Source organism: Buteo buteo, chromosome Z, assembly GCF_964188355.1.
Source record: "Buteo buteo chromosome Z, bButBut1.hap1.1, whole genome shotgun sequence".
In the NCBI taxonomy this organism is placed as follows: domain Eukaryota; kingdom Metazoa; phylum Chordata; class Aves; order Accipitriformes; family Accipitridae; genus Buteo; species Buteo buteo.
Window position 1 is genome coordinate 70,980,333 of NC_134204.1, and position 23,553 is coordinate 71,003,885.

Genomic DNA, 23,553 nt, shown 5'->3' on the forward strand with positions numbered 1-23,553 from the left:
TTTTGCCCATGACCATAAGTGGTGAGTGATCCCTCCATGTCCTTGTCTTGACCCATAAGCTTTTCTTTATATTTTCTCCTCATCCCACCCGGGCTGGGGGGGGGAGGAGTGAGCGAGTGCCTCATGGTGCTTTGTTACCGGCTGGGCTGAAACACAACAATAACACACCAATGTTTTAGCTATTGCTGAGCAGTGCTGACACAGGTCAACTGCCCCTCAGCAAATAAGCTGGGGTGGGTAAGACACTGGGAGGGGACAGAGCCAGGACAGCTGACCCAAACTGAACAGAGAGATAGTCCATGCCACATAACATCACGCTCAGGATTAAAATTGGGATGCGGGGGGAATTTTTCCAAAGTAGCCATTGCCCAGGGACAGATTGGGCTTTGGTGTGCTGCTGGGAGGTGGTGACTGATTGTCTTTGCATCACTTGCTTTCGTTTCCTTCCCCCCACCCCCTTCACTTATTAAACTGCCTTTGTCTTGACCCATGAGTTTTTTCTTGCATTTCCCTTCCAATTCTCTTCCCCTATTCTGCTGGCAGAATGAGTGAGTGACTGGGTGGGTGCTAATCTGCCAGCCAGGGTCAACTCACCAAAGTCTGAAATAGAGCTTAGTCAGCCAACAGACTATTCACAATACACTACTGCACGTACCCCAGCCAAGCACTCCCAAACCGTCTATCATGGTGGTGTGCGAGTCAGTGCCCACCACACTGTCTGGATAGTAGTAGCCATCCTGATCCATCACCACTCTTGCCAAGTACTCCAAGTTCACTTGGTGGATGATCCCAGAGCCTGGCGGAATAATCCTCATATTTTTAAAAGCCTGAGAGCCCCACTGAAACAGAAGGAATTGGAGTAAAAAATTTTCAATGCACATGAGTACTGGAAGAACTTTTGTTCATTGCACTTTTCTCCATGCAAATAGAATTAATTCTTTCGGTACCTTTAGGAATTCAAACCTTTCCTTGTTCCTTTCAAATTCCAGGTCCTGATTTTTTTTCAAGCTATCTGATCTGCAAGTGAAAATAATCAGCTGTCAGAACCAAAAGTATCCACCTGAAATTTATGTCTGGTCAGGTACACCCAAAGTTTGAAAGAAAAGAAGAGTTATTAGCTAATGTTAATGCTGATCAATCTCATATTTTCAATCTCACTGCAGGTGTGAACTGCAGGCAACCAATTAAAAGGATTTAAGAAGTCTTAAGAGATAATACCTGAAGTCTGGTTCAAATGTGAGTGCTAATCTGCATATTATATATGTGACAGGCATAAAACTTGTAGCTTCAGAATAGCTACACTACTTTTTAGAGCAATGTGAAGTTCCTAACACCTAAATCAGAAGCAACCAGTACACAACTGCCCTGCAACTTCAGTTTAAAAGAGATTATCACTGATGATGCAGTGCTGCCTGAAGCCCCTGTGTTTCAAAGCAGACAGGGCTAACAAACTCTTCACTTGAATCAGCTGCCTAACTTAGGCCTGAAGAGTTTGAAAGAACTGAAGCATAGGGCTCGCCAATGTTCTTTCCATATATACATGAGCCTAATAGAAATAAAATAAGGCTGTGAGAAAAAGTAATTAGCAAAAAATTATCTAAGTGAAGTCCCAGATACTACTGATAACATAAAATGAATGTTATTAAAATAATACAGAAACAGAATCATAACAATTGATTTTGTTCTATGGTAGAGATGAAATCATATCTTGTTCACAAAGAAAGAGACTGTTTCTGAAAGATCTTAAAAAATGTGAGGCAAATTAAGAAACGTTAGGTTTCTAGTTTAATAGATTAGTGCTAGAACACCCATTACCCCAGAGGTCAGTCTTTAGACAATTATTTCTAATTTTGCATCTGTTCCTAAACTGCTTAGTGTTATGTTAAGATTAAGAATAGATACAGCATCTCTAGAAAAAAGTTAAAGGGAGTTGATTTTCAACAGTTACATAGGTAAAAATTTTTTGGCCCTTTTTCTCCCCTACCAGCTATGAAATGGCATCAGTGAGAATTTGTATCCTTACTAGTCTACAGCTAAAAAAAAAACAAGAAAAAAGTTATATTTGAAAACTGTCTGGCAACATTCTTCTATGAAGCAGGCTTCACAATGCATATCTGCTCAGAAGTTCCGTATTTTTATTCTAAAGAAGCCTCTAAATATTAGTACTGAGAAAGTGCTCTTTAATTTCCACTTTCTAGGAATATTCTTCTTTGCAATGCTATAACTTAAGTGGCCTGCTTCAAAACTGTCTTCTATAGAGGACAATAAACAGCGTATTTCAGCAGGCAAGGTAACTGCAGACCAAAAAACTTCAGGAGTTTGGAACATGGAAGGAAACCACTGAGAAACATGTAATTGCAGGATCTGTTTGGAAAAGTAGTTCTGTAGGCCCATGTTTAGATACCATAGAGGGTAGAAGGACCCCTATGCAGAGGTCTTTTATTTTATTGTGGGTCTAGTGAGTGCTCATCTTTCTGTAGCATGCTGAGGATTGAATAGCATTATGTTTCCTTCCTGAACTTATAGGGACCATATTAATTAGTGCCTTGTGCTCTTCTGCATGGAGGCACTGAACTAGCAAACAGTTCCTCAGAGCTGGGCTAGGGCAGCTCATGTCTATTCTTATATAAATAAGGAAGAAAGGAGACATTCTTACTTGTCCTTTCCAAGAAGCCCTACAGGGTCCAAAAAGTGCATGTGGAAAAAAGCTATTTCTGAACAACTAATAATAATGCAGTATTATTATGGAAAATTACGATCACCACAGGTCTGGACTGAGCCTGTTTCTGTTAACATTCAGTCCAGGCTTGCGCTGCTGAGAGATGCACCACAGGAAAAACAAAATTCCTCCATCTAATTCACAGCAACTGATACAACACCCTAACTTAAACACTTCTTAGAGTCTAGGATGTTACAGTCCAAATGCTAGGAGTATCACCAATAGAACTACCTTTATTATCAGCAACTGGATCCAGCTTACTACCATTAAGTAAGTTATTTTGTATCCTTACCGCCTGTTAAAATCAACCTGGATGGAGTGATCTATCACTAGATCAGCAGGACAGATAGGATTGATTTTTTCAGGGTCCCCACCAAGTTTCTTCACAGCATCACGCATTGCAGCAAAGTCAACCACGGCAGGCACTCCACTAAAACAGAAGAGAAATAGACAAGGTGAAACAATTTGGAAAAGAAAAAAAACAAAACAAACACAACTGAGATCCTGAGATGGAGAATAGACACCTACTGCCCCACAAAAAGCAAGCCACAGCCTTACCCTGAGTCTTGGGATCATTACTCTAGAGCAGAGACAGTACCCTTGGAAAGACAAAGTCAGAAGAGAAGAAGGGAGAGAACTGTATATCCTGAGCACTGTAAGAATGAAATGCTAAAACCAAAATTCATCAAGAAACAGAAGCTGTTTAACATGCTTGGCTGGGAATCTGGAAACTTAGTCCTAGTCAGCATTCCTTTGGGACCTTGAACTGGTTTCTCTTCCTTTTGCTCCGTTCCTCTGTCTCCTCCCCAGTCTGTTTAAAAAGAAGGGGGGAGGGGGAAAAAGACAATGTCCTTTCTTTGATTCTCTGCTATGTTTATTTAGCTTATTTTAAGTCAAGGGTCATCTCTGAAGTTTTGCAAAGCACAAGAGAACCTTCTCCATAATCAGGGCTGTTTGATACCTTCCACACTTCAAGTGAAACTGGCAGAACAAGGCATCAGACTTCTCAGATTACAAAGGACATGACTGCAAAACACCTTTGCAGAATAACTGTATTTTCAGAAGTGGATTTAACTGCCCTGCCAGATCACTGAACAAACATGAAAGGCAGAAATAAGGTGTACTATTCATCTTTACTAACAAAATCTTGTACTCACCACTGAGAAAAGACCTTATTTCACAAATGACACTCAAACAGCACGTTTTCAGGCTATGGGCCAACATTCATGTTTCTGCCTTCTCACGTATCTTGTGACAATCCTGCAAGCCCTTGAACTTCAAGTGACTCAGAATAAAGCTAACAGACCTTTTTCCTCTATGTTTATATGCCCCATTCTCAGCTTCTACAGGGGTAAGTACCACCATGACATTTTTTTTCAATCAGTTTGGGAAACCTTCCTGCATACCAGCCTATCTGATTTTGCTGGCTACTAAGACAAAAAGAGCTATCTGTGATGTGCTCGTAAGGATGTGCCATCATTCAGTAACCCACTGAGAACACTGTGTTTCTGCAAGAGCAGCCCAAAGCAGTGAGAGATACCTCATCCTGAATTCACTCATTTGGATGCAATTTATCTATCCCATTTTTTTCCCCTCTGTTTTGAAGAGTTTCATAACGATATTTATTTCTTGATCCCAGACACACTTCATTTAATGCTTTTATCATGAGTGTTTGCCTCTCCAAGTGTTGTCTGTAGCATGACATCCAGGAAAGCTGAAAAATGTCTTTCCAAACATTTCACTGCTCTTCTTTCCCTCAGCTCACCCCTCCACACCAAGCTGAGCATTGCTGCACTTTCAAGAGCCCCTCTTCCTAGCTTTGGAGAGCATCAGACTCACGTGAAGTCTTGCAGAATAACTCTTGCAGGCTTAAATGGCACTTCAACATTCTTGTGTTGCACCACTTTCCAGTTGAGAATATTCTCAACATCTCCCTTCTTCACTAGGAACTCATCACAGTTACGGATTGCTGCTTCCAAGAGGACTCGAATAGAAAACGGCAGGCGTGCTGCATGGGTAAGAGGCAAGAAACAAATTCAGTTTTTACCTTAGGGCATATGTCAGCAAGTGCAGTTCCACACCTGGGGCAGATGGGTCTTCAAGCGCTGTCCCTTTATTCTCACGTGGCTTTATCCCAAATTATCAGACACCCTCTTCCAGCCTTCAGCTTTGTCAGTAGGTCAGTGCTAAGTGACCTGTCCCACTCAATTCTTTGAGCATTTACTATCTCAGTCTCTGTGAGACAGCAGACACCTTTGCTGAAATGACTCCTCTCCACAGCTCTTCCATCCTCCACAGCAATATTAGTCTGAAAACATGCTGTGCTCTCCTTGTTTCTCTGCAGTTTCCTCTCACTCTTGCCACTGAACACAGTCATATAAATGCACTAGAAAAACATAATTTTCTACCTGACATGTTGGAAAGCATAGCTTTAGTGGTGTAGGCAGTCTCTTCTTCTCCAGAGCTGGAAAATGAAACTGAATGGCAGTAAGACTGTGCATCTGCTAATCTTCTTTTACTTCAAGATAGAAATACTTATAGAAGACAACACAAAATATTATTAGAGCAGTCCTGACAGCTGTACTATAAGCAGTGGGTGTGAAGAAAAAAATGAAAGTTTCTCTGTCCTTCCTCCCCTGGTCCACTGTAATAATAGCTGTTTGATTTCCTCTCAGAGTATTTATATTCAAAAGTGTCTTGAGACGTTTGTCTCAACTTTCTACACAGGACCTCCAAGACACAAAAGTCACTTAATCACAGTGAGACCTAATTACTCCTATCATAAAAAAACCCCCAACTATTATTCAGGACACGGTCATTCCAAATCATTTGGGGGTTTTTTGTTAGGTTTTTGGTGGTGGTGGTTTGGGTTTTTTTTTTTTTTAATCTTCTCCCCCTCACTCCTTCTTCTGTTGCTAAGTTATTCCATTTTTCTGCTGGATAGTGAGAATTGTGTCCTTTTTTCTTTAAAGAATCTGGAGTTTATCACTCCTGGAATCCTGGAATGGATCAAATGGTAATACCATACATGTATTTGTCTATTTCTTAAGACTCACCTTTGCTTTTCCCACACAAAGTCTGTCATTTACACACTACCTGAGCCTGCATTGGTATATGTGCTGCTGACATTCAGAGAAAATGTTCCCCCTCTTGCTTCTTTAATTCTGCTTAATCACCTGTTTCCTTTTTGAAAGAGGAAAAATACCCAATATAGACAGCCTTAAGCTACAGATACTTGCTTTCTAAGTCAGTGGCATGGATTGTAAGATTTTTACCAGTACCACATGGAAGACGTCTAAGTACATGTGTGCACAGCATGTAGAGAAAATAATACTGTGATCTTGACAGTATTTCTGTAGTTCTAAATTTCCAGAATTAAATTTTGCTAAATTTTGTTTTCAAGAACCATCTTTTGAATTCATAGTTCTCTCCAAATACCAAATATCATCCAATGTTGCAATGTCTCTTCAGGTTCTGCTCATCAATGTTAACGAAATGCTTTCCTTATGTTGTCAACATACCATATCTTACATCTTCTAATTTGCTCAGATTAAAGAACTTCTTCAGAGGCTGTTTAGGGTCCAATGGCTCCACAATCCGTACAAAAGGGTTGCTCATGGTTATTCAAGACCCTTAGTGTCCCTAAAACACAAAAGAAAAATCAAAGCCATTTTTACAACATCTGTCCTGCATACAAAGTACGTGTCCCACAGTCCCACAATGTACCTGTCCCACATACAAGGCCTGTACCAGACAAAAAGGTACTGCACAGTCTGTGTTAGTCATGCCTCTTCCCCCACAAATCTACTTGTAACATGTCCTCAGAGATAAAAGTTCTGCAGGAAGATAAGAGCATTGTGAAAAATATGGATACACCACATGGTTTACAAAGGAAGTTCAATGTCTACACTATTCTCTTCTTTACGCTGCTTCTAGACAGGCCTTTGTGCCTCTGTGATCCACGAACCACCACAACAATGTGATCCCACTTCTTAAGTGGCACTGGTCTAAAGCTAAACAAACAAGCATTTGTATTCAGAATTAAAAATTCAACTAAAACAGAAAACAGAATAGTTTTACTTGAGCCAGGAAGTGTTACAGACTAAGATTACAAACCCTGACTATCAGAGACACAAAGAACCCTCCTGATTTCAGAAAGATTCGTTAGGGTCACTACCAAAAAAAAAAAAAAAAGCTAAAGTGGACTCTACTGTAACCATCATTTTAGTTTGAGATCTTTTCTTCTTTTTATGGCTATCCCAATGGTGTACTACATAGAGCATTCCACTGGGAGCTAGGATTTTTAGGGTTCACTTACACAAGTTAAGAGTACCCTGAGATATTCCCAATATCAAGGCCAACTAGCATAGAGGGACCTAAATTCACTCTAGAAACATCTCTCAATCTCCAGAAAAGGTTAACTGCATGCAAACTGCCTAATGGAACAGTTCCTAGGACACTCTTAAGACCTAATTTCTGCCCAGGGCTCTTTTGGGAGCAATGGCTTAGGCCAACACATGACAGGGAGCAGGCTAACGATTTAACAGTAAGGACAATTCTCTTACAATGCCTGGCAACATTCTCAGTCTCGATTAAAATTCTTTTAGAATAGAGCTAATCATAGGCCTAATTTCCAGATCTGTTGTTTTCCCACAGCACTGTTCCTGTCTTCATTCAAGTACCATTATCTTTCCTTGCCCCAGTTTTTCAAACAAACCAACCCCAAAGTATGAGATGCACATCCTTTGACAGGCCTTGGAGTCCGTTTGGTGCAAAGGGATGCACAAAGTCCAGTATTTCTTAAAAACAGTTAATGCAAGGCCAAAAAGTGAAATAATTTATCTCACCCATCAGTCTCATTGACTGTTTAGGGAATACTATTATGTGGAATACATAAGGGGGATTTTGAAGTATTCCAGCACAAATCACATTTCACATATTTTGAAGACAACAGCAAAGTTAGAGGTTAGATTGAGATGGAGAGATAGCAGAAATAGTGACAAAGGAAAGTCCACATGTAAAGCAGCAAGATAGTGTAAAAGCAAGAAAAATTTCCAGAATTCTGTCAGACAGAACAATGGAAGTTTCTAGATAAAAAGTTGAATGCCCAGGGAAGGCAGAAAAGTAGGCAAATGAACAGACTGCAAACACCCCTCCTCCAAACATACGCACCTTTTGCATTCCCATGTACAAATTATTTTCTGAGATTCCTCTTCCCAGCTTTGCAGATACCCATTCTGCACATAAGCCCATCAAGTTTTAGGTGTCATATTCTTTAAACAGAATGAACTACTCAACTATTCCTCTTCTAAGAAAACTGTGCTTCTACGATTGAGCATGACCAAAATAAACTGCTTCCTTCCTCTCCTTGCCAGCTATGCTCCTGATTTGAGGATATGCCCCTCTTTATTTTCTGCCTTCCAAGCTGAGAACTTTATTTTATGCATATCCACTTCTCATGGGAAAGTCTAAGGGTAGCTGAAGATAGAAAACGCTGGGATAACCCCTGACAGATAAAGCAGGAGGTCATTACTTTGATATGACCATAACGAGTGCACTGTACTCAGTTCACATATACTCATCTAAGTATAAATTGCAGCTGTAACATTTCCCATCCAAGTCAGTGTCTTGGCAAAGCACAGTAGTAATTCAACATGCTATGACACATTATCTACTTGTTACCATTTCTTTGCCAGACATCACCCTCTTCCCTGAACACAGCTTTTTTAGTTCACATTATGAGATACTTCAGTACAAACCTGCTTTCATCAATGAGTTACACAAATATGCCAAATTGTGGGGTGACCAAGTTCTAAACACATGTTCTTTTCACCTGCCTGGTCACATTGATTTGAACAACTCTGTTACAATCTTGTAAGCCATCTAGAAATCCCTGAAAAGAGGTGAAGTATCTAGAAAAAATACCAACTCGCAGCATTGCTGTAGCAAATTTCACAGAGGTGGAGAAGCCTCAGTCATTCTAACTACTACTTACAGACAGTAAATTATAAACCAAGTGGCCACAGCACAGAACTCAAGCTAGTGATCTGCCAAAAAGATGCAAGGGAGCAATACTCTGCAGATTGAGTACACCAAAATTTTTTAAGTAATCACTGCAATAGATACAGATTAACTTGTGATTGCAGCACAGAATATTTATTCACATTTTGCAGGCACCGAAATGTAAATATGCAAACAGGCTAGCATGCAGGGGAGATGACATCTGTCTGCCTGGGATTGGCGCAGTGCATAGGGTCACATGCATTGACCATGGCCAGTGCCACATTACCACGTAATAACTGATCACACGTACCAAAGAAAGCACTTGATCTTCTGCCTAACAACCTCAAAATTGTTTGCATGGAGGTGATATCTGAAATGGGATTCCACATAGTGGCCCTCAGGAAGACAGAGGTACAGATTAAGAGGTTCCTAATGGTAACAGCCACTCACACAAACCGTGCTCATCCTGGCCTTGGAAAATAGCAGCAACTCTAGCCCAAGCTATTCCTGCTCTCCAGTTACCCAGACACATGTTCTGTTTGTGCAATCCTGGACATAGCCCTATGACTCCAGGGCTTTCGGCTGACTGAAATCTATGAAAATGGTTCAACTGGGGAGTTGTTTTTTTTAAAAAAAAAAAAAAAAAGGAACAGAATCTTATTACTGGAACCTTCTCAAAGGGTTGCATGACTTGTATAAAGTGTACCAGACAAACAATAGCTTTATTTTAGCCCTTCCAGTGCCTACTAATACAATTCTGATAATTTGGCTCATACTAACACTGATCATCTTTAAACCTACACTCCCTCACTATCACTATTGTTTTCCACTCACCTTGTTACATCAATGCAGCTGCTTAGCACTGTGCCTCCTAGCTCCATCTCTTATCAGAGTATGCCTCGAATTCACCCATAGACTGCACATCAGCTCATCACAGAAAGTCTCTCTCTCCCAGCTCTGCTTCTCTCTCCCTCACAGAAGCAAAAGTGCATAAGTATTCTAACCATGAATACCAGGAGGGGCAAATTTATTTGGACAAGGTCATAACTTTCCAAATATAAAAAAGGGAAGCTGTTTTTTGTGCATGCAACATTGGCTCTTCAGGACAGAGAATGAACCCTTGGCTGTAAGAGCTGTTCCATGCTGTCTGTACCCCTTGATAAGAAACAGTGGGGGTTCAAATTTCTCTGGCAACACAAGTTTTACATTGTGATACTGTAACAAAGCATTTGCACTAGCAAAATCTGAGTACAACAACATTCCTCACTTCATCTGTATTGAGTGGGTCAGCGAATTCAGCTTTAACCATGAGAGCTCAGAGGTTTACTAGCAACAAAATAGCAGTGCAAAAATGCCTACTGGCTGTACTGTGTGTGTGGATCTCTATGGCAGCCTGAAGACCACTCCATTTGATGATCATTACATAGGAACCATGCACAACCCCAAGTGGACAGAAGGAAAAAGGTGTCTGTACCTTCCACTTTCCTTGTCTTCTCTTAAAAGTTAATCAACTAAATCAAATACACTCAAAGCATATTAAAGTCTCATGCGGATCTCCACGAAAAGGATTAAAGTATGTAACTTAAAATAACTTTTTTTTTTAAAAAAAAGAACATTCACAGGAGATTTTAAAATATGTTGCATGTGCTGATTTCAAATCTTAAGCTGATGTAACTTTTCTGAGTATCCAACATAAACACAGTACTGATATCAAAATCTTTATGGTTGTAATTTTTTTATAAATTTAGGGGAAAAAAAAGTAACCTAAGTAAATCACTTGGGTAAGTAACTCTTGACAAGGAACAAATCAACATAAAACTAGGAACCAGAAACTTTAATGGGCTGGTTGCCCAAGAAGCTTGGCTATACCACATGAAAACGCACCCTTTAGTTGAGTTTAACTAATTATTATATGAAAACCACACCTCTAGAAGTTCAGATACCCACCTCCACCTGAAGACCCTCACCCACTGAACTTGTGCAGTAAAATTAAAAGATGCTGCATGTTTAAATGAAGACAAAGACAATATACACCAATCAGCTTGAAGATATGGAATTATGGGCACCAGTAAAAGGTTGATAAACAATGAGTTGTTGCTAATTTACAATGTATAAATAACTGTTTTAGTACTGGATGTGCAGCTTTGTGTGGATACCCCCTAGAAACCCTTTCTGTGCAGAACTGGCAATAAACAGCTAGTATCTCAACTGTGTGTTATTGGCTTGCACACTAGGTGAATGATCCCACAAGTTTTGAGACAACAGCACTAGTCACATCACAACACCTTCTACTGGCAAAGGACTCAGTTCAGTAACTGAGGTATTATTTAAAGCATGTTCTTGATTGACTGTGGGTCCTGGACTCTACTTCAGACACCGTTAAAAGCAGCAGTGTGAGTTGGAACAATTTCAACAAGCTGAAATCTTACTGAAATTAATGGAATTGAGAAAGCATCCTTATATATCCTGTAGTTTTGCACTTGCAGAAATCATCTCATGCAGACCCCAGACAGGCAAAATGTGTGCTGCTTAGCCTCCCACTATAACTAAGAGAACCTGAAGACACCAGAGCTGTTCTAGACATCACTTTAACATACTATTCTACTCTCTTCAGAGCTGCAAGAGCGCCTGAAGGTAAAAATGAACACAGCTAATCAGGCTAAAAGCAACAATCTCTTTCACACCATTAAAAAAATTTAAAAAATTAAAATATAACTGTTCTTATCTTCATTTGTTGTACCAGATCAATACCACCAACTACATTGTTCTGGGTTTTTTTTAGGGATCTCAGGGCAGCCCACTCATCTCTCACTATCCAGAATAAGAGAAAACCTTAGCATACAGGAGTACTTTTCTGCTAAAATACATGCTGACAGTAAATCATTCTCCTTCTGTAGTACATGACATGAGTGTTGACAAAAGACTCTGGATTAGTAATAATCCCATTTATCATAGAAGTGCCTGAGGACAAACCAAGGACACAGATTTATTTTGTTTGACCTGCATAAAGGACAAAAAGAAAAAAAGCCTCTGGATGAGACAACCATCTAAGCTTCAGGCCGCAAAGTAAGAACAGAACAGGCACAGTCATTCAGGATTTTAATCTCACTCAGGGAAAGGGAACATGTCTCCACCACTACCTTTTCTATACCACCTTTGGTTTCTTAGTTGTCGTCTTTCAAATTGTGCCGATGTTACTAACAAGAAAAGTTCACTTTAAGCATCCATGCATAAAAGTAAACACCTTATAGATTGACTAAAACAGATTTCAAGTAGCAAAAGCTCTTTTTCCTGGAGAGTGAGTATATTCTCGGCCACCACTGGGAAGCACAGACTCAGCAGAAGAGCAGTTTTATTTGAACACTACCAGATGCTAGAAATGCTGGAAAAGGTTACACTCAGCCAAAGAAAAGAAGGTATTTTATCAGCCATCAAGAAAAGGAGGAAGGCACAAACTAGCCGGTACTAGCAGGAAATCTGTGAAGAAACTTCCAACTGAAAACTGGGAAAAGCAGGACTGCTATGATAAAAGCCCTTGCCTGGTAATAAGGCAGAGGACATAGGGAACATTCATGGCCTTACTTGGAAAATACAGTATGTTCCACCCATACTGAATCTGATCTCACCACCTTTCATTACAATTCCTCCTCCTACTCCTCCAAATTATTTCCCTTAGTTTTGTCCACTCAACTGATTGACATTGTGTGTGTGTGTACTTGGCTGCCAAGTGTGTGACAAGCACCTCTAAATAGCAAAAGCAAGTAACTAAAAAACCTAAGGGGAGCTGCATCACAGCAGCAGGCTACTGTAATATCATTAAGACAATATTGAGCATGCATTTTCTCATATTACTGAGAATTATACATATAGCCAAACATCACTTCTTAAACTGAGGGCTATTGCTCTGTTCCCCAACAGAAAATGAGTCTCTGCAACTTACATAGCTCTTCTTGTGGTTTCACATTCTACTCAGCAATGGGCCTTAATTAAAAATGGTGATGACTACTTCCAGTTTACTTAAGTTATAGAACACTTAGCCATGAACAAAGATCTCTTAGCAGGTCTAGCATGTAGGAACGTCTGTCCTATTGAAACTGCAGCATGCTCTGTGTATGCCTACCTTGCCTGAAAAGCAAGGAAGGAAAATATCCATATTAAGCATTTTTTATATTAGTCAGGTGTCTGCAGTAGTAAAACTTTGGTAAGTAAATCCATCCATAATTCAAGTCAGTTCAGAAAAAAAACTAACACAGATATACGTGTGGTAGAAAAAAAATTTAGTTTAAATATCCAACTTGCCTAAGAAAAATGGTTTTGTTACCCTGGGAACAAAAAAAAAATCCCAAAACAACAACAAAAAAAACCACATGCACAAAATAAACCTGACAAAAAAAAGCAAAAAAACCCTACAAATGCCCCTAGCATTTGGATGGAGTTCAACACCACTACTAGAAAAAGCAGAGACTTGTTTTGTGATGTATCTAGCTATAATGACTTTTGGAGGCCCACAGAACAGATGAGTGCAACTACTGTTGCAATAAACGCAGGTTTCTTGTTTTGATTAAGAGAAGATCTTACTATTTAACACTTACGCTACCTGTGACAGATAAGGCCACTATATAAGAAATATACAGTGCTGCATTGCTGTAAGCAGTGACAAGATTTCAGTGCTAACAGTTAGATTTGAGAAAGAATCTTTGTGTTTCTCCATTACATGCAGAAGTCCTTGTTACATATAGATCCTCAAAGAGAAGTCCACTAACAATCTGATGACTTAGCAACTATTCTGCTGGTATAAAGTACATCACTATCGTGCACTGTAAGAAAATACAGTCATATGTAAAGGAGGTTGTTTTAAACACTCTCTAAGCAAAGTTTCAGGGAGCCCCTTTGAACTTTAACACTGAAGAGGAACTCTGTACTGGAACACAAATGGGACTCTGATTGCAGACCTTACTGCTTTCTCCTGATGCCTAAAACTTTGACTGCGAATTCTAAAATATGTATTTATTCAGAGCCATAAAGTGCTACACTTCCAGTCCACTGGACAGATGAGTAAGTGCGTATTCCTATAGCCTGTACATTTCACAGGCTATCATAAGCATTCTGACCATTCCACTTTGTTAGCAGCGCTGTATTGCACATATAGGAACTGAAGATTTAGTTCTGAGATCAGGTTTGTGAAATCAAACCTTTAGGTCTTAAAGTAACTTCAGCTCCAAGTGAGATACATGCCAAGTTCCAAGATGTGGATATTAAACTCCCTCAAGTCATCCCTCCAGAAAGCCAAATGCTACCCGCCCCCCCCTCACTTCACCACAGTTAGTTCACTTACTGCTTAAGGGACAGTCAAAACACTTCTCATGTATACATCTCACCAGCTTTTGGTGACCCAGGCAAGCACACGTATCTAGTATTCTCAGACAGCCTCTGGAACACAATCTAGCCTTACAGTTAACAAAATCCAGATCCTAATTAGGCAGGCATAAGTGTTAAGGGAATGCTGTGTCAGCAGACACACCGCTGAGCGTCCTAGTTAAAAAGTAGAGACTAATTTTCTTTTTGCTCCAGGAGAATGAGTAGTATTATGCCTGAGAATACAGTGAAGCTTATTTGGAGCCTACAGAACACTGAAAAATGAAGCCTTGAATCTTTTCTTTCCCTTGAAAGAACAACTCTTAACTTTAACCTACTTCCTACCTCTGTACAAACTTGCTGCTCATTTCCCCTATGTTAGCAGTCTTAGACTGTTCATTAACAAATATGCAGCATGGACCAGTTTTAACAAAGAACCACCTTTCAGTGTTAGTAAAAAAAAAAAAAATTAAAAAAATCCTGTGTAACACACAGAAACATGTTCCCACCGATAACATGGAAGCGCTGCAAGAAGTCTGCAATACAGAGAGTGCTGTAAGTGTGTACAAAGGTTTGGTCTGAAATTTGGTTTCAATTTCAGTAGGCAGCATTAAAAGACATTTCAGTATTGGTCTGTTTGTTTCAAAAGGCTCGTGTGAAGGGGGGAAGGAATGCTGCAGAGGTGCATGGGAAGGGGAAACAAAATGGGAGTATTGTGAATGAGCCCTCTACTAATGCCATTACCATTGTACCAGCTCTGCAAACTGCTGTCTCTGCACCCCTAAAACTCCTTTTGTGCAACTTGCCACCTGAACTGTTTCAGAGCTATCAAAGATATGTAGGTGGAAGGAGTCCTTTCAGGATGAAGAAATGATGAGAGGATTACTACTGTTGTGAAATACATCTGACATCAGGGGGAAAAATTCCTAACTTTTCATGCCATTTCAAGACAAATCCTGAATTTGTGCTCTGGAAATAATGAAGACAATTTTCTCACAACAAAACTTGCTGCCCACAATCTCAGCAGCTATTCAATTGCTCGTGTAGATGAGTCCAGCTTTCGAACACCCATGGCTTCAGTCTGCAAGCAGAACAAGTGCCTATCTGATAAGATTTTACCAATTCCAACTAGCTGTTACCAGAGTTTACTAGTCAACCTCCCTGGGGAGGCAAATTAAGTTTCCACAAAACATTTTTAATTCAGTTGGCTTTTTCAGAACAGTTTTCCACAAAAAAAGGGGGGGACACGACACGACACAACAACAACAAAAAAACCCACAAAACTAAACACCCTCTTTCACAAGCTTCTGGAGTCCTGACCCTAGAATTGTGGGATGTCCCAATTCCTGCAAGGAAGTGCCAAATACATAGAGGAAATCTTCTGAACTAACCATTCCCTAAGGCGGCACTGAAGGCAAGAACCCCGAAAAATTCTTACCTCCTATTCATACAAACAGAGCAGACTGGAAATTAAGACTCCTCTCTACTTTCTCTCTGTTTCAAAAGAAGGAAAGGGACCACTCTTCAATTCATATCCTTCCAGTGATCTTAAGTGGATCTTTACTTCAGGGAGGGAGAAAATTTCCAGCTATTATGTGGTGAAATTCTACGATGAGTCTATGCTGGAAAACACTAGCAAAAGAGATTTGCTGCTATTCTTACTGTTTAAATATTAATAATATTTCTTCTGTGTTTTTCTGCAATTATTGTTTCAGCTCTTCCACCATTACTACAAAAACTTCACTCAATAATATCAAAGTGGGAGTGTATTATCCTCTGGCTAAAGGGAACCAGAGAGAAAGAAAGGTGCCAAATTACAAATGTGATATGACAAAAGATGCAGTTTGAAAGCCCTGCAGTCTTCAGTTCAGCAGTAGTCTGCATGATATACTGTGCAAAGCACCACTAAGTGATCAGACTGCTTCATACAACAAAAACCTCTCCAGGAATTTCCGCTATCTTACAAAGTCCAGGATGACTAAGGTATTGACAAGTTTCTGAATAACTCTTCACACACAGCACAGATCCTGGAGGGCACAAGAGTCAGCTGCACTTCCTACTCTACGCATATTAAATTCCTCTTACTTTCTTTGAAGAAGTAACAATCCCCAGAAGTTTATTAGGACATTCTGATGGAGCACAATTGCTTTTAAGCACAGCAATACCAAATAAACATTCCAGTGTTAATATTTCTCTAGGGTGGTCTTCCTTTACTTCAGTATTGCGGATTGATAACGAGCCAGTCTGAACAATAGCAACAACACTGAGTGCTCAGAGATATTAATTCAATTCCAATTGTTTGGAGAGGGAATCCTCTGTTTTAGACCAAGTTTCCTGCTGGTACTAAAGAATAATGAAGCCCAGAGCTCTCTGTCTTTCCCCCGCCTCACACCTATGCTAGTTTTAGGGATGGAAACCAAATATCAAAGTACAGCCTCCAGTTAAAAAATAAGAGGGAACTGTGATGGTCTTATGAAACATAGCAATGAGCTGAAGAGGTACAGAGGGACTAAGCCAAACACATACCTAATCCAGATTCTGAAACCAGGCATCTCCACAGCCACAGTCCTCAGCCAGGTTAGACTACAAGGCAAGTATCTGCATCTGTGCTACAACCTCTGTGACTGTTACTGTTACAGAGCACCTGCTGTCTGTGCCATGAATGCAAAACAGATGATTTTGTCACCCAAAACAAAAAACCAGAACTATTAAAAACTGTCACTTTACCTTAACATAGGCTTCACCTTCTAATGCTTTTCTTCCATCCCCTTCTGTCTTACCTACTTATGTTGCAGTTTTATTGATTTTTGCAACACAGCAGGGTTGCTGTGTGCTTGATAGGCACACTATGCACTACCCTCCACTATTTAGGTACTACTGAAATACCAATAGCCAAGGCTGCAGTTGTTCCAGCAGGAAAACTAATGAAAAGGCTTTGCCTAGATGAGGATAGGGCAGCACAACTTCTCTTCAATTCCCGCTCTTCTCCTCTAGCTAAATCTGCTCTGCTTTCTCAGCTCTGCAAAAGCCGACTCTTCGACCTGGCGTGAGCAGGTTCAAAGCCGGCTCTCGGCAGAGACCAAATTTCAGCCAGCCGGGGCCTGGCCAGCCGCTCCGCTCCCTGCCCCCTTACAGCGCGGCGTGGGGGGGCGGCTGCTCGGAGACAGTGTCACAAAGCCGCCCGCAGGACCGCTTTCCGAGAGCCGCCTTCCCCCCGCAGCACCGAGCCGCTACAACGCCCCCCTCGAGCCCCCCCGCCCCGGGAGCCGGGGCCGCCGGGAGGCGGCAGGATCCCCCGTCCCGCCGCCGGGCCGGCCTGGCCCGGCCTGGCCTGCCTGGCCGCCGATCCCCGCCCTCCGCCCGGGCCCGCACCCGCCTCAGCTCTGCCCCGAGGGGCGCCCCTCAACCCCCCGCCTTCTCCCGCGGCCGGCAAGGCCCGGCGCCGCCGGGGAAACAGGGCGCCGCGGCGGGGGAAGCGGCTGCAAGGCGCCCGGGAGGTGGGGGGGAAGCAGGGCGGCCGCTGCCGCGCCCGCCGGGGCCCGCACTCACCGGGGAGCGAGGAGGAACAGACCGCCGCCGCTTGCCGTCAGGGGCCGCCGGGCGCAGGGAGGGAAGGGGGGGGCGGGCTGGCTCCGCCCCGCCGCCCTCAAGGCCGGCCGAGCGGGGAGGCTGGAAGCGAGGGAGGGCCGGCAGCCGGGCGGCTGGCTGGGGAGCGGAGCGGGCCGGGCCGGGCCGGGCTTCCCTTCCCTTTCTCTCCCGCAGCCCTGGCCCGGGCTCGCCCCTCACGGAGCCGCTGCCTTTCTGGGGCGGCGCCTCGCCCCAGGTCGGCGGCGGGGGCGGGGGGGGACACACGGGGCCGAGGCGGTGGAGCTCTGTTCCGTGTGGAGGGGTGACCCCGAAGGTCAGGGGGTGGGCAGGGTGGTGGCACCGGGGCCGAGGCCGGGTCGGGTCGGGCCTCTGCTGCGGGCCGAGCCACGGCAGAGGCCGGCACCGTGAAACGGGCGGCGGGGCGCGGGCCGTGGGCCCCGTGGGCCGTGGTGTGCTTTGCACGGGCCACGAGCGCTCCGCCGGCTGCCCGCCAGCACGCTTGCTCGGGCTTCGGGCGGGCGGTCCGGGAGTCCCCTCGCCGAGGCCCGGACCTGGAAACGAACGGGTCTTGCTCGGGACACCGCCTGGCAGCGCAGGACCGCTTCCTCGGGGCACCGCGAGAGGAGGGGCACCTCGGGCTGCCCGAGGGAGAGCTCGCTGGCCTGGCTGTTGGCAAAAACAGCCTGTTACTTATAAACTGGTCAAGATCAATACCGTGACGCCAACATCGAAGAACAGCGTCAGCGTACAGGGCGTCCCAGAGGACCTGACCCACATCAGTCACACCCGCAGCTGAGTGCTGCGGGGCGTTTTTCAGTGTCCGGCGTGCCCACAATAGAACAGCCTATGGTTTGGGCCTGAACAAAGTAAATTAAAAAGCATCTAATTCCAGGAAAATCATTAGATAGGTAAGAAAGGGGAGTAGTGTGGAAAGAGTTTAGATGTGTCGTCTTCCAAGTCTGGAGAAGGTCTTGGAGAGCAGTGGCTAGGAGACTTGCTAACCGCTGAGAGTCAGAGCTGGAGGAAAAGACGACCAGTAATGCTTTGTTTTTCCCCTGAAGAAAGCTCAGGCTGAGAGCAAACAGGGCTACTTGCTGGCTTTGCTGCAGAGGAGCAGGTCTCAGGTGAGCAAGCTGATGCAAAAAAATGAAAATGGAAGTGCTTTGCTCTGCTTGGAGAGAAGGGTGAAACCTAGAAAATGCCCAAGATGGCCCATCTGGTTCTTTGCGGGTTGGATTCCTGCACACCGACCTGTGCTGGCAGATCCTGCTATTAAACCTACTATTCTCTGACTGATACTCTAAACGTCCTGTCATTACAAAATACAGTACTTTTAACTTATAATTCAAAACCTTTTCCAGGTTGGCCTGTTTTCTGTTCAGCATAAATATCTCATGGAGTAATTCACAGCCACCAAGTTCTCTTTTTAGAATTGAACGAGTTTTTAAAACATACAATTTGCTTTCACAAATTAGTAACTTGGACATGAAACCGGACATTCATTCATAATATTCTTTTCAAACCTTTGGCCAGAGAGGCTCACAAGACTGAGTTTGTCAGAACAAAGTCATATTTGTAGTTTGGCAGTGGAAGGAGAAGGACCATTTTTTCTTCAAGACAACCACAAAAGAGTAGATGACTCTGGTGGTATGAGAAGCCAGGAATTTCTAAAACTTCTTACTTTCTAAAACCTCTTCTAAATTTCTAAAACCTTCCTTAGAGCTTTAGATGTTTCATTAATTGATAGAATTTTTTACTTTTGTGTATGTTTATTTAATAGTAATAAAAGCATTTCAATATGCTCCTCTCGATGAGATGAAGTCCCGCAATAATTCTTTGGGTCACTTCCTTTTTAAAGCAAGGATTGTGATTTTTTTGTTGTTGTTTCTAACAGAACAGACTTCCAAGGCCCATGTGCATCACTGAGTTTTGAATCACAAATAAAATCCTTCATACCTAGATACCAAAGCAATTGCTGACTGACCTAAAAGCTCTTGGGCAAAGAGCAAAGACTAGTGAAATAGCAGGTCAGCAACAGAAATGGGAAATCTATTCATCAGCTCTGACTTCTCCCAGCAAGTATCTGCAAGGTTTGTTTTTTCTGTTCTGTGTGGAGGGGAGGCCCTCGACATTGGGGGTGGGAGGGAAGATTTCTTACCACAGAAAGAGAGGCAGCACTGGTGCAGCATCTGCTAGTTATATGTAAGGACACAGGGGCCACAATGGGATTGGAAGATAGGCTGTTCATTCAAGGGTTTATGGTAACGCTGTCTGAAGGTTATCACAGACTGGTGCTTGCAGCATGAGTATTTGAGGCTGTCATTCTTCTCAGCAGGGCTAAGTTTACAATAATGTCGCTTACTGAGTAGATGATTAAAAGTTTGTGGGTTTGTCTCTCTCCCAGTACTGCTAGGAGGTGAGTACTACACTAGATCCATTGTTTGAAAGGAAGATGTTTACTGAAATGGGTTCTGGGTTTTAATATCAGATTATGAGGATGTCCAACAGTTTTCTTGGGCAATCATGCATTGTGCTGAATAAGGGTTAAAGGAAATGACTTTCAGTTCTTGCACCAAAGATGGACGCAAATAGGAGTAACAAGGCCTTTCATGTTGCAGTCATGAGTGTCTCAGTGCTTGTGACTTCCTGTTTTTTAGGGTTTTTCATTAAATTATTTCACAGCAGATGAGGAACTGTGTGTCAGTCCTTTGTCCTTTCTGTCTTACTGGGAAAATCCATTTACAAGAGGCTTGGCCTAACCTCAGATTCCTTCTATACTGTTCTTTGAGGTTATTCACCAAGCAGTGTCCTAGAAGTCCAGGGAGTGCATCATGTCTGTTCAGTCCCTAGCTGACTTCACTTTTGTGCCTCTAAACATACTTCACTCATTCTGATCCTATCAAGAAGTTACAAATACTTGGGATTCCCAAGGGGCAGCTTTCAGCTCATTATAGCCACTAAAGCCTTAACATACAGCAGTTAGTAGACTTCTGTGTTGTGGTAATCCTCTATGAAGTCTCAGCAGAGCACTGAGGTTGCAGCAATCACAGAATTGCTGTAATTTGTCTCAGACTGTGTGAGGACTGGGATGCGGGGGAGACAATAAACTAGAACTGTCAGCCTAGAGGACCCAGAGCCGTTTACCCTTTGAAGTAGCCATCCCCCAAAAGTGTCCCTCAGTAGCACAATCTGCATGTGTCCTCCTGCTTTTCCTGGCTATTTGCAGCATAATGAAATCACCTGATGAGGTTTGGTCTGGAGTGCTGTGTCCCCACAAGCAGCACCTAAGGATATATCATACAACATACTATGTACTGCAGAGCATGATATGAATTAATATTTTCAAATCAATTCAGCACTCAGTAAAAATCTTTCACTCTAGGAAGCCATCTGTGAGCGAGTTTGGGAACTGGTGGGGTTGTAGGTTGCAGGTTATGGCCTACAGCTTGTCCTGAGTACAGGAAAATAAACTTGTTTGGCAGCTGACAAAGGAGTTCATGCTCGGATTTCATCGCCAGTCATATACACCCAACTGTTTTAAGCTGTTTAAATTGTCACTGTGCAACAGTAGTACAAGTCTGAAAAGAGAGCATCTAGTGTCTCTTAGAAGACTGGTTAGAAATGCCAGAGTGGGTTCTGGTTATTTAAATAAGTGAGCGCCTGCTGCTTCTCTATCTTTAATTAGATGATTGTGCATCCTCTAAAGGAAATTCTGCTGCCAGCATATTTTATTAAATATATTATAATTTGCTTCTGGTCTTAGCACTGATTTACTTAAATGCCTTTCTTTAAATGAGTCTTCAATTCATGTAATTGCAGTAATGCTTATAGAACTTCATAGTTCAGCTTCAGCATCAAAACAAAGATTTAAGTTCTGCCATCTACTGGTTAAATGGGGTTTGGCGGAGGCTTGGTGTCATTCACTACCAGTAAGAGGGCATTGGCTTGGGAGTTCAGATCCTAATTTTGCTCCCGAGTCGAAATTCACACAGGTGTACTGTCAAGGAACCATATAGTTGCCTTGCAGAATAAAAGCACTTGTTTCACTCCACCACACGAACTGAAGAAAAAGGAGTTGAGAACGGGATTGTATACGCAAAATCAAAGCATAAATTGAGACCAAGAGAAGTAAAACTGCTGTTGCTTGACTGTCAGCACTGTGCCTTCAACTCCAAACTACATAACCCTTTTGCAGAATTTCTTCAGAAGCAGATATTCTCTGATCAGCTTATAGGCGCTGTAGTGAGCATCAGAAAGAACTGTGTGCACCATAGCAGTCGGAAAGCAGTTTCTGTCCCTATTGAGAGTAGTGATACAACTTGCAGTAAATGCAGAAGTCTTTGCTGGCCACCAGTGTATTTCCCTGCATAGCTGGAATGGTGTAGAGGACTTTAACCTGGACTAGATTCTTGGGCATGCTCACCCCAAACCAACCCATATTCAAAATATTCTTTAAACTGTTGGTGTATACGCCATGTACAATACCCTTGCACACAGGCTGGATCTGTGCTGTTCCTAGTGTGTATTACAGTTGCACTAACACTCCCTTACTGAGGTCAGGACTCTGACAGAAAATGTTATTCATCTGATACAGCTGAAAGGGGATGAAGAGGAGAGTAAACTAATGCAGAAAATTGGTAGAAGAAACAAACTCTGGAGCCCAGGCTGCTATACTATATATCATGGTGGCAAGTCTAAGCTACCTGTTTTCACTTTGAAGCTGTACCAGGCTAAGGAACTTGCACATAATCACTAACCTCTACCTGAGAGGCATCCATTTCCTACTACATGCTCACTGTCATGCATTTGGGGACCGGTAAACATACAGCCTTGAGCGTTCACTACAGCACTATCCTTCCATGCCCTGTACTGACAAATAGTAATTATTTGTAGTTGCCCTGAAATCTAGAACTCGGTTTACCCACTTCCCGTACAGTCTATTCCAGTGAGTTCTCACTTCTAAGAAGTGAGTTGAAGGTGATTTTTTCTTTTGTAGCTCACAAGTAAGGAGTTACTCCACTTAAATAGCAGAGAAATTTCTTAGAAAAATAGGAAGGAGAAACAATAACACTGTCTTTGCTTTAGTTTACATTTTTGCTGCAATATAGTAACAAATTCACTTTCAAAATTCTGGACTTGATATGTACATACAAGCAAATTCTGGGTTAGGACTAACTGGTATGTAAGAACAGCTTACAAGAGCTGCAAAATTATGCAGATTTAGCCAAAGTGATGTGCTGTTTTCACAAGTGAATAAAACCATACAAACTTCAAAAATCCTATGCCTTTTCCTCTTAAGAAACAGTTGTTTTCAAGCATCAGTAACTCCCAAAGTCAGGGATAATAGAGAACCTTTGTGACCTACCTTTAGCAATGCAGCTGAAATCAGTGCTGTCTCCAGTCTTAAACGCTGTATTAACCCAGGTTGGTAGAGGCCTAGATGTTCCATTACATGTGTCTTTCTGCAGCTCCAGACAGAGGAAGGCAATTGCTGATTCTGCCCTTCTGAGTTCTGTGAAGCATTTTGTGAGTTAAGATGTGGAGCAAATTGTCATTGTTATGCTGACTTGAGTGTAACAGATAATTTTTATGAACAGAGGTGATGGCCACACCTCAAATTTCAGAATAATTTCTGCTTTGCAAAGAAGTGGTAATATAAAATCTAAATTTGTTGGATGCATTATGGCTGCCATGTTTTGAATCAGCTGGGATGGAAGTTTTAAAGCTCTCACTGATAGAAATCACGTAAAAGCAGTTTCACATAAGGTATGACGGTATTACGTAGAACACAAGGATGATTTCAGAACAGTTGTGGTCATTTGCAGTCAACTTAAGATAATTTTGAAGTCAATTTCAATAAGATTGTTTAGAAAAATAAACATCATGTA

General features: G+C 42.2%; 1 protein-coding gene across 6 annotated transcripts in view; it reads right to left on the reverse strand.

Moving 5' to 3' along the window:
- The window catches only part of ACO1 (aconitase 1), a 38,471-nt gene extending 20,751 nt beyond the window's left edge, over window positions 1–17,720 (reverse strand). The window contains exons 1-6 of one of the 6 annotated variants that reach the window (XM_075019564.1): window positions 17,627–17,720; window positions 6,241–6,361; window positions 4,559–4,727; window positions 3,012–3,149; window positions 948–1,017; window positions 656–839 (exon numbers count right to left, since the gene is read on the reverse strand). In XM_075019564.1, coding sequence (XP_074875665.1) covers window positions 656–839; window positions 948–1,017; window positions 3,012–3,149; window positions 4,559–4,727; window positions 6,241–6,337 — 658 coding nt within the window. In that variant the 5' untranslated portion in view covers window positions 6,338–6,361; window positions 17,627–17,720. Of the gene's footprint in view, window positions 1–655; window positions 840–947; window positions 1,018–3,011; window positions 3,150–4,558; window positions 4,728–4,766; window positions 6,215–6,240; window positions 6,362–7,891; window positions 7,910–16,603; window positions 16,622–16,804; window positions 16,824–17,626 lie in introns of those variants that run through there. The other 5 variants (XM_075019567.1, XM_075019568.1, XM_075019565.1 and 2 more) reach the window with 5 other exon arrangements.
- Between the last annotated feature and the right edge of the window lie 5,833 nt (window positions 17,721–23,553).